Source organism: Uloborus diversus, chromosome 8 (assembly GCF_026930045.1).
Source record: "Uloborus diversus isolate 005 chromosome 8, Udiv.v.3.1, whole genome shotgun sequence".
Classification (NCBI taxonomy): domain Eukaryota; kingdom Metazoa; phylum Arthropoda; class Arachnida; order Araneae; family Uloboridae; genus Uloborus; species Uloborus diversus.
The window spans coordinates 31,573,923-31,585,835 of NC_072738.1; the positions used below are offsets into that span (position 1 = coordinate 31,573,923).

Consider the following 11,913-nt stretch of genomic DNA (forward strand, 5'->3'; position numbering starts at 1 on the left):
AAAAAGTTAGAAAATTTACATTTTCAAATACTTCTTTAAGTTCTTGTGTGACTACATATGCTCTCAATCTATCATTATATAACTAGAAAACGGTGTGAGATCTGACAGTTAAGTTGATATACTTGAAGATGAAGCATATATCAAATCAACAACTTATTCCTGTCATATGGCCAGAAGATCAATTTGCAACAAAATATTAAAAACTAATTAGCCGAACATATCGTTGCTAAAAAGACGAATGGGCATTGGGCGTATCTCACTTCAAAGCTTTTTGCAGAAAACCGATTTAAAGATTTCCAGTTTACTGCATCACTTGGGAACCGCCACCAGTGGGAGAGACTGTAACGTTTTTACTATTTATTGTAGACATACGCCCATTGGTTGTACCATAAAATTGGCTTTCGACATTTCTGTGGTTTTCATAAATCATTTTTCAATTTTTTTGAGATACGTCCATTTGTCTTTTTAGCGACGATATATGAATAGTTAGTTCATGCTGGACTGCACTCCTCAGAGATTAGTTAACACAGTCAGTGTTCCGTTACATTGTGATTAAATGCGAGATAAAAGGTATATTAAATGCATCAAATTGCTATTGGTCCAACTGCGATCTTTCTTTTTAAGTCAAACATTTCACATAACATATCAATCTTTAGCCCGTTGGCCATATGTGGCCCCTGAAGCAGACCCGTGACCATCAACGCAAAATAAAGAAATAAATTTCAGTTTATGTTTTCAAAGGTAATAGTCGAAATTACTCGCTATAATACGTTAACTTTGAGTAATTAATTGAAATTTTTTGGGTTTTTATTAAAGCTATTTATTTTTACCGCAACTTAGAAAAAAGAACCCTAAGATTAGATTTTTAAAAAAAAGGAAAGAAATTGCAATATTGTAGCATGTTACTTAAAACTTAGATGGAAGCATACTTATCTCTACACCCAAATGCAGCCACCTTCTGGAGGGGGTTTAGAAAGTTCTTTCATGTACAGTAGCCCCTCGTTATATCGCTCATTCGGATATATCGCTCTTTTCTTCTGTCTCCCGAAATATTAACTCCTAAAATAAGAAAAAACTTTGCTTTAAATTTGAGACCATTTCTGAAAACATATGGTATTGCACAGAGAAGGTCTCTTTCTTCACTATTTTGTCAATGAACAAAAGGAAACAATTCTTCTGAATTCGCTGGAAAAGCAGCAGCAATTCCTGTCATCCAAATGTACATACCCGCACAGTATATTTCAGTTGAAGATGGTCTGTAAACTATTTGATATCTTCTTTTGTATTGATACATTGCCTTTACAAGGAGTGAGAGACATCAAGCGTCATAGTAGCCCATGCAGTAGAGAACATACGCCCTTCTTTTAGTACAGAAAAGATTTGTACTTGGTTGCACAAACCAGGATTTGCATCAAAGAAGGGAATAATGATCTGGACGGGCGAAATAGTTTCCTGGAAACAATCTGGTTTCTTTTACTTTTCACATCCTTTCTACAGCAAGTAAAACGGATTAGAAAACCTACTCGGAATAAGAGGGTATTGAAATGCTCATTCTTATCTCGCGGTAGCTCAGAAAGATCGTCTTCATTCGCCATTTGATGATTTTAACTTTCTGACGGTGAAAATTTACTTAAATTTCAATAGGTGTGATAGTACCCACATCGAAACCATTAGAAACTAATGTCAAAAAGAACGAATGCTAATTTACTTGTGTATGAGACATAACTGTTTTTAATGCCCTCCGTTATATCGCGCTTTCGGATATATCGCTCCCCCGAAAAGCGCGATATAACGAGGGGTTACTGTATATAAACCATGGGCGCCCATATAGGGGGGTAAGTGGGGCTCAAGCCCCCCCCCCTTAGAAATTAGAAGTTTCTTGCTTTTAGTACTTTTTTCTTTGCAAAAATGTAAAAACATTTCTTCTCCAGCCATTCACGAATAAGTTATTAAAAATGTCAAACTTTGATAACTCCATGTGACTTGGGGTCTTTGCCTCAGTGTTTCCTAAGCCAATGATTGGACTTCTTCCCTCACTTGTTTAGTATTTTCAAGAAATAGATGCAGCTGCCCTAAGTTTATCTGCATCAGGAATTGCTGGGAGCTTAGTTTGCCGGTTTTTTATGCCAGCATATTTTTTTATGATTGAAACCTGATGCATTACTGGGCCTCTGAACTGCATATATCCTATTTTCTTCTCGTCAAGGACAAGTTGCATAAAAAAACTCCTGAATAAGTGCAATATTATGAATGACTACATTCTTCTGTTGCATTAAAATAAAAAATATATAGTTTCCGATCTTTTTTTTTCGAATATTAATTCCCTAATTCATTTTAAAAATCAAAATTCATTTTGGCGATCGTTACGTTTTTATTGTTGGCTTGTTTATATTTTGATCTAAACTCCTGTTTGTGAAAATTGCGACACCATGAAGGAAGCATCATAGTTGAATGAAATTTAATACACAGTTGAGTGGTAATGGTACAAATAAATGATTACATTTTCAAACCAAACAAACAATAAAAAGAGATAGGAACTAGTATTTTGTGTGGCCACCATGTGCGGCAATAAGAGCTGCTACATGACTCGGCATGGAGTGACACAAAGTTTGAGTATCTGCCTGCCGAAGAGTATTCCATATTGTTTGTATGCGCAACCAAAGTTCGTCTGTCGAAGCAACAGGACGAGGATCACGAGCGGGACGCCGCTCAACAAAATCTCACACATGTTCAATCGATGACATATCCAGGGAATATGCAGGCCAAGGAAGAAGCTGTACCTGCTGTGAATAAAGGTAGGATTTGTGAGTCCTGGCGACATGTGGACAGGCATTATACTGATGGAATACAGCCCCTGGCAATCCTTGCAGGAAAGGAATAGCTTGGGGCTGTAAAACTTCGTTTATGTATCGGGTAATGTTCAAATTGCCCATAATTCATAGCAATTGTAATCGTCCATGATATGCTGTGGCACCCCAGACCATAACTCCGGGTGTTCGTCCACTGTGGCGTTCGATAATGCATTCCGGAATGTGCCGTTCATCGGCATAGCGCTGACACGAATTCGGCCATCATGGTGCCACAAATTGAAGCGGGATTCGTCAGAAAAGACGACCTGCTGCCAATCAGCACGCTAGCTCCTATGCACATTGGCCCATTATAGCCGCAGGCGGCGATGTTTTTGCGTGAGAAGAATTTCCTGTATCAAGGAATCCTTGCGCGCAGCACACGCTGCAGCAGGCGTCTCCGAATTGGAAGCACACAATGAAACACCTGTAGCTGTTGACCACTATGCTGCCAATTGTCTAGAAGAAGCTGTGCGGTCCGTCAGCACCATACACACTAGGTGTCTGTCATTGCGAGCTGACATCACATTTTGGAGTCCACTCCCGGATTTCCGAATTGTCCGACCCTCGTCCGTCCACTGCTTCCAAACACGCATGATTGTGCTGCTGCTACGCTGTACACGAGCGGCTACTGCACGATAAGACAATCCAGCTTCACGAAGGCCGACGATTCTCCCCCGTTCAAACTCCGAAAATTGTTCAAATTTCGCTTTCTTACGTCGAAGAGGCATAGTACAGATTCAAGTTAACGTTTACTCTAGCATATAACCACCGATAAGCATACACCCCTCGCTACAGCCGTCTATTTACATTCGGTTCGATCCGCCGTTCAGAGGGCGTTGCTCAGCATACGCATGCGCTACCGGTCTGCAATTCTAATCATTTGCATATCATGCACATTTTCTGCGATTTTCAGCTCCTTCGCGTTAGTCCTTCGTTGTGTTGCAATTTTTACAAACAGTAGTGTAAAAAAAACTTAGCTATATATAAACAAGGTGGTTTAGATGTTATATGCAAAAGTATGAAAAAACTTTTTCTCAATTGAATTGTGTATCAAATTGCACTAAATTTGGAAAAAAAAAAGGTAAATGATAATGCTGATCCCGAATATGTGATAATAAAAAAAAGGATTTTCATTGAACACTTTAAATTTGATGCACTTTTTGATGTGAAGGCTACCCTTTAACGACAGTTAAATTACAGAATTGTGCAGAATACATTATTTCTGCAAAATAGACACCTGTTGTGTTTCTTTGTCTGTAAAAATCTTTGAATACGAAAGAGAGTTTTGTACCCGCCCCATGATTGTACCACCCTGATTTACCAGGAGGGCTCCCAAAACAATTTAGCCAATGCCAATATAGCTGAAGCTAAGGCAGAATTGCTGGCATATACCGGAAGATCTAGTGCCTGCAGTTAAACAGTAAGCTACGGCATCAGAGACCAGTTCTCTCTAGCAAATAACACAGCCAATCTAAACAATATTTTTTCGCGAAACACCAGAGGTTCGCGATCCACGGGTTGAGAACCGCTGTTTTAGATGAATTGTTGAGCGATATTATATAAGTAAAGCTTTGCGCATGCGCGTCGAAGGTAGCCTATAAAAATTTTTTTTAATGTCGTTTTTTTCTAGTTCACAGCAGTCGCTCAACGTGCGAAATGAAGCATGGCTTAAAAGATACAAGAATTTTCTACTCTAATCATTTCATTCGTAACTTATAATAGGGGCTCTTGAACTTTTCCGATCCGCGGCCCGCTTTGAAGAATACTTTTTTTTTTGACGACAACCCAGGGCTCAATTTCCCAATAGGCAGAATAGGCAACTGCCTAGAGCGGCAAATTTTCAGAGGGCGGCAAATTTTGTTTTAACCACACATTTTTTTTAAAAATTATTATTATACTTGAAAGTGAACCATTATCATTCTTTAATTTTCCACATAATAGATTAGTGTAAAAGAAAAAGTGGGAAAACTAAAAACGGTCATCGATTGAAGAAAAGCATGTGTCATTGCGTTTGGCCAGCAGTCGCAACGAGATTGGAGTTTGGCTAAGGTTTTTTGTTCCATACTTAAGTTTATTCAATTGTTGCTTCTTGAGTGATTGACGTTTATTATTATTTTGTTTTTTACATTATTAATATTTAAAAACTGTTTTCTGTCAATATTAAATCTCAGAGGGTCACGAGTGGAAAACCGAAGAACATAAAAGAGTCTTAGTCTTTAACGTGGTCTTATCTACATCGCTTTGTAACTTACCCTAGGGCAGTAGTTGAGCCATGAACGACGACTAAAATTGAATGTAAGTAGAGAAGTCCGAGTTAAAAATTTTTGGGATAGGGAAAATTCTCAATCTAATGTGAAGGAATGTTAGGCATTATTATTATTATTATTATTTTATTTTTTTTCAAAATTAAAAAGAAAAATAAAATGATCTCAATTTTTCAATATTTCTCCAAATTCGCTGAATAAGAAACTTTTTTGGAAGTTTGCAGTGGCCTCTTCTATCGGGGTGCCCCAAGAATATTAAACGTCACCATTTCTTGATAAACTTGACAGTTTAAATTTCGGGAATACTATTTTTGGCTTGTTTTAAGATAAGGAAATTTTGCTTCCTTTTTTTTGGGGGGGGGGGGGGGGAGGGGCGGCAGATTTAAAATCTGCCTAGATGCGGAGCTGTATTCGGCCCTGCGACAAACTAGTCCATCTCTGTTACACACTGTAAAAACGATTCAGAAACATTTCCTGGAAAAAAAATGGGCAGCTGATGTGCCCAATTTTTGCCAATATCATACTTTGCAGTATTCAGTATCCTTCTTGAAATTATCCCAGAATCTTCCTGAAAAAATCAGAAACCTTCCCGTTTGAAGCCAGTCGTGTCTCTGGAACTTAAGAGTAAACTTTAGCAGGTATAATATAATAGATTGGCGCCTTCCTGATCTAGTAAGAAAGTTCCATAGGCAGTACTATAACATGGCCAGAGCTAAGCCAAAATCGCAAGTAAGTAGCAAAAATCTTACTTGCCTGCAATTCTTGCAAAGCAACTTAGTTTACACTTATTCACCCCCTTTGGGAGCTTAATCAGCATGGACGGACTGCATTCCAGCTGACGCCGATACACATTTTAAATACGCTTAGTTAATCTTTAAACTGGGAGGTAAACATATTTTCCACAACAATAAGAAGTCTGCATTCGTACAACTTGTAGCAATCGAGGAAACTTTTTGACAATAATACTTCATTTTTCCAGGAATTGGATAAAAACCATTAAAATCCCGAAACGTTACACAGAAATACTCAATAACGTTTCAGAATTTTTTTCACTGTGTATATTAGTATATTGATACTGCGGACACATTGCGGCTCCCATCGGAAACTCCTGACTTTATATAAGTCAGGTAATAACCATAACTAGGATTATTATTTTTTAAAGACCTTTCCCACCATATCAAATTCTAAAATATTGGACCATCCATTCGCGTAGAACTAGCCATTTAGGAGGAAAATGCGTTTTTAATTAATATCTAAATTAATTTGTGTCTGATTTCAAAAATTTTTATTGATGACACTAAAACTCTGCAATACCTACTGAACGAATAAAGAATGAAGAAAATCGGTTCACTTGCAGAGGAGAAAATTGTGCCGAAAGGAAACGGCTTGCCTATTAATTTGTAAAGATAGGCTTCTTACCTTATAAACATGTGTTTTTCTATCGATAATATATATTTCTTCTATATTTTTATCGACTCTAAGAGTGGTTTCCTGAGAAAGCTCTATAGCTTAGCATTCCACGAGTTTAAGTTTGAAGACAAATTACCCCCCAAAATGATGAAAGTGAAAACTGTCTTGAAATTATATTTGAGGTTTGTAACCGAACTATCTCGGCTTTCGCTGAAAAACTGTCCTCATTTTATTGTTGTGAATAAAATGAGGTTTTGCACACGTTTGAATTGATTCCATTTACTCAGCTTCATTTAGCGGTGTTCTGTGTAAACACATTCAAAAACATGAATTCTTTAGTTCCGTTAAGGAGATAATAAATTCTTTTGACAGAACTCGTGTTGTTTTACCGTCTTGTAGCAAGATAGGATCCAACAACTGACCGATATTTAACATTATTTGCTAAAATGAGCTAAGAGGGCATATGTGGAAAATTTGATTGGTTTCACAAGTGTGTAGTATCTGTTTTAAATAATAGATAACTGCTTATTGAATTGTGAGGAGAAATATGTGTAGCAACAACATTTTGAGTAATGAGTAAAAGTAAGTTTTGTTTATTTTTATCTCATATTTCATGTACAACAGCGGTTTCCAACCTTTTTAAGGGTATTTTCCTAAGAATTGGGTAATATGTTAGCAATTGCCCGTCCCATCCTTCTGCCCCAAAGTTCAGTCCTAGAACAAATTAGCCATTGCGTTTATTTGTTCTTAAAACTATATATATATACACACACACAGGGTGTTCCGTTTTAACCTGCAAGACCTTTATTTTCGCAACCATTAGTCCTAGATGTATACTTCCAATTGCAAAAATGTTCAAAATCAGATCCAGAGTTAAGATATTGAAAGTATGAAGTAAAAATAAGTCAAAAAATGCAAAATTTAACTTTTTAACTTTTTATACGGGCCTCAGATCCCTAACTTATATTTAGGGAAATAATCTCCATTGAACAATTATTAAAACACAAAAAGTTTGAAATTAGTACGACCAATATTCACCGAGATATGAAACGCAACGTTATGTGAGATAGACAACTTTTCACTCGCCGTCAATAACACCTTTTGGGGGAAAATATAGCAGTTAACAAGTGTTTAAAATGATATGCGTAAAGTGTGGTTTTTTAAATTGTTGGAGAATTTGTTGTGTGTTTTTGGGTATTACAGCCTAACATTTGCATTTACTTTTGAACAGCAATGAAAAATTTAAATACTTTGTTTATCTTACTTAGACGACTTGTCATTCTTCTGAAAAGGCGATAAGTTCTAATCTCATCTTCTGTATGGTCCCTTAAATCTTTGACATGGAATATCTTCCTGAGTTTTGGACGCGCAAATGTCAAGTTTTTTGCGTCAGTAATAGTTTTCAATCGAAATTATTTCTCTAAATATTAGTTAGGGGACCTAGGGCCCGTATAAAAAGTTAAATTTTGTATTTTTTGACTCATTTTTATTTTTGCTTCAAACTTTCAGTATTTTAACTCTGCATCTGATTATGAACATTTTTGCAAATGGAAGTATACATTTAGGACTAACGGTTGCGAAAATAAAGCTCTTGCAGGTTAAAACGGAACACTCTGTTCAAGTTAATTTTAATCATTCAGACAATGAAAATACCGGTTTTTTTAGTAATTTGTTATTAAATTGAGAAGTACTTAATGAGACAGTTGATAATGTTTAGTTATAATTTATTTAATAACTGTTGTTTCGGCCAATGTAGGGGAATGTGGGGCAAAGTGAAATGGTGAAATGTTTACTCAGCTTTTAGCGCCACTTATCGGGTAATATTTTAACTATAGCACAAGTAGTTTTTTCCAGTCAAGAAGAAAATACCACAGAAAATTGAAGCATGTGATAACAAAGGCAATTTTTAAAAATTGATACTCATATATTGTAATGCTATGTTGTAAGTCAAAAATTATTTTCGTTTTTTATAAAATGGTAAATTTATTGCTTTTAACATTTTAAATATTAATTGACCCCTTCTAATATCCGATGCAGTACTTATTTAGTCAATATTAAGCTTATTTGTATTTTAATGTTTTGTACAACTAATCAAGTGCCTGTGGGGCAAAGTGAATTATGGTTTATTTCGTTTACTCACTCAATCATTTTCTAAATCACTTACGCGTTCATTTGGTCATTAATTCATTTACATTCTTTTATATAATAATTCACTTATTTAATCATTCATTTCCTTATTTTCTTATTCATTCAATCTTTTACTCACTCATTTAGTTTTCTTCATACGTTAGTTAATTTATTTATTTAATTACTAGAAAGTCGCCCATCATGGTATGACGGGTTGAAAATTGCTTCTACATTTGAACGAAGCCATTGCCTATTTGGTGATATTTTGATAGTTGAAAATTTAACTCCAGTGGATTAACTCTTAACTCCAGTAGAAAGCGGTCATTGTTGACCATTTTTACGTTTCTTCATTCTCCTAAAATAACAGTCTTACCAGTAAAACAGTCAAGTTATCGGATCGAGTTCAGCCTTGTCACAATAAAGCCTTTCCCTGCCATGTTAAACTCTATCAAATCATATTATCAAATTATCACCGTGGCGCGAGATTCATTGTTGAAGCACGCGGGTTACTCGATTCTCGGCTATTATTTATATGAGGATTCGTTTATTTTATTTCATTATCTTTTCATTTATTCATTCAACCTTTTATTTACTGATTCATTTGATCAAACATATTTTTCATAATCGAATAGAAAATATTTTATGAGAAAAATATTTTATTTTCATTTTGCTCCATGAAAAAAAAGTTTTCCACTTTTTTTTGAACGCGCAAATTTACTGCCAAAAATAAAAAATACTGTTTCAATGCCAGTTTTATTATAAACTAAAATGTTCTTTATTTATGTACAGTAAAATCTGTAAAGTTGACCTGACCACCCTTGTAAGTTGACCAGTTGTCTAAGTTGATCGCTATTTTTTGGAACAGAATTAGATCTACGTATATCATATAATTCAACCTTTATAAGTTGACCACCTGTTTAAGACCACCACTAAAGTAGTGCACCGCAAGTGGTCAACTTGCACAGGTTTCACTGTACTGTAATATTCAAAACAAATTTACTATTTGTTCATTTTGGAAAAGCTCAGTCGTCTTAACTACTTCACTTTGCTCTACATTCCCCTACATCGTAAGTCGTCGAGCTCTTAGCCTTTTCTTATAAAGCACTAATGATTACCGAATATGGAGTAAGATTTGATACAAATATTTTTTAATTTTGTGAACGAAAATGACCCATTTCTTGTAATTTTTTTCCCCTCTAAAAATTTCTTTTTACCCTTTTGGCGGTAATTGCCCCCAGATTGGGAGCTACTGATGTAGAAAAATATAAATTGAGGTATAGTTGAACTTAAAGATATAAACTATATGTATTGATAATAATGAGTTACATTATAAAGATAAAGTTATATATACCGAAATGTAGTATGTAGCGTAAATCTAAAATTACACTACACTGAAAAAAAAAAATAAAAACTTTGAGTGTTATCAGAAAGTGAGAGCGAAGTATCTCCATAAATATTTTATTCTGAATCTTCTAAAAAACTTGTGGAATTTTGTATCAATAAATTAAGCATGTATTTGCCAACTATTTTTGGTGAGTAACTGTATTTCTATTTTCCAGGCATTCCCATATTATTTAGAAAAAAAAGTATCTTCAAACTGGAATGTTTGATGAAATTTTGACTTCTACTCGAATAACATGTAATCATTTCTTTTAAACTTAGAAATTGTCTTATTTTTTTGGTCTTTCAATTAAAATTATTTTTAGAAATACAAGAGCAGATTACGTTAAAGATGTTGCGACGAAAAAGATATTTTTTCCCTAAAATTTTTTAAAGTTTGCATTCAATGGTTTGTACTAACTTTGGTCTGTTTTTTCGTCCGAGAAAAGTTGTATTAATTAAATCCTCCTGTAGTTAAGGTAACATGTTTCTCCAAAACATAAAAATATTTAGAAGCGAATCAAGTTGAATTTCGTCATCTTCGGGGTAGTTTGAAACCTTTAAAGTAACTAAATATCCAACATTTTTTAACATAAATAAACAGATTACTGAGCACAGGGGTTTAGGTTCTTATCGGATGTCTTTGCCTCCAAAAGCTCACAACTTTTAATTGAAAATGGGGTTAATTGAAACACCGAAACACGTGTATTCAGTAAGCTGTTTGTGCTAAAAAACGTTGGATATTTCCTGTTAAAAAGTATTTAATCCTTTTTCTTTTTTGTTTCAGATACGTTTGTGTACATTTTGGTTGAACATGAAGCCAGACACGTTGCTATTGATTTTCACTGTTGCCACCGCTGTCATCAAAACATGTGCTTTGGACGTCTCGGTAAAAGGAGATGAGTGTGCAATATTCGACAGGTGTACCATCAGAAATATTTTCAGCACATGCAGCTGCGACGCCGATTGTCACATGTATGGTTTATGCTGTATAAACGCCGACACGTTTCCTTTCATGTCAACAACTAAGAAAGAATATGTCTGCAAATTTGAACAAATTACCACGCCTGTGTTTTCCAAAATATCGTGTTCCGAGGATTTCAAAGGTCATGTTGCGATAATTGATGCTTGTTCAGACCAGCAAGGTCGTGATCCAGCTGATATGAAAGGGAGTTTGCTGGTAACTAGTTCTAGGACGAAGATTACGTACATCAATAAGGACTGTGCAATATGCAGCAATGAAAAGGAAGAAGATTTGCATTTTTGGACTGTAGAAGTATCCTGTCCAGCTAGGGTAGGAGAGTTTCCCTTTAGTGAAAAGTACATCAGAAAGCATTTGATCTTCAATGAAAACCTTGGAAAATGGGGAATGAAAACGGATAGTTCATTTGTGGTATGCTCTGTCTTGGTATTCGAACCAGACAAAGTTTTAGGCGACCTGAAATATTGTGCCCCAAATTTGATTTCTCAATGCCCAAGAAATTACACAGATAACGCTGTTTCGAAGATGTGTGGGTACTACTATGGAGAAAGGAAAGAAAAGAATTCGAACGTGTATTACAAGAACGCTCATTGTGCTTTGTGTAATGGAGTTAGTTTGAAAGATTTAGATTGTGTTGGACGTACTTATGCACCTGTTGAATCAGACGAAACCCTCGAAACTGTTAAAGTTGTGTTTACTGATGGAGTTGGACTGGAAAGGAAAGATAAGTTTAAATGCAGTGAAAATTTCTCCTATGACGTTTTTCAAGACCGATGTCGGAGATCTCCAACAAAGCGACCGGAGGTCAAAGTTGAAAATTCTGCTGCATTGCTTTTTGTCCACCAGACGTTGCTTATTGCGTTGACCCTTATTCATTTTTTAAGCTTGACTAAATAAAATT

At 35.4% G+C, this 11,913-nt stretch overlaps 1 protein-coding gene across 1 annotated transcript; it reads left to right on the forward strand.

Annotated features, from left to right (window-relative positions):
- The first annotated feature begins 6,950 nt into the window (after nucleotides 1–6,950).
- On the forward strand, nucleotides 6,951–11,913 carry LOC129227363 (uncharacterized). Its single transcript, XM_054861910.1, has 2 exons — nucleotides 6,951–7,105; nucleotides 10,818–11,913. The coding sequence occupies exon 2, from the start codon at nucleotides 10,845–10,847 to the stop codon at nucleotides 11,907–11,909; it is 1,065 nt and encodes a 354-aa protein (XP_054717885.1). The 5' UTR covers nucleotides 6,951–7,105; nucleotides 10,818–10,844; the 3' UTR covers nucleotides 11,910–11,913.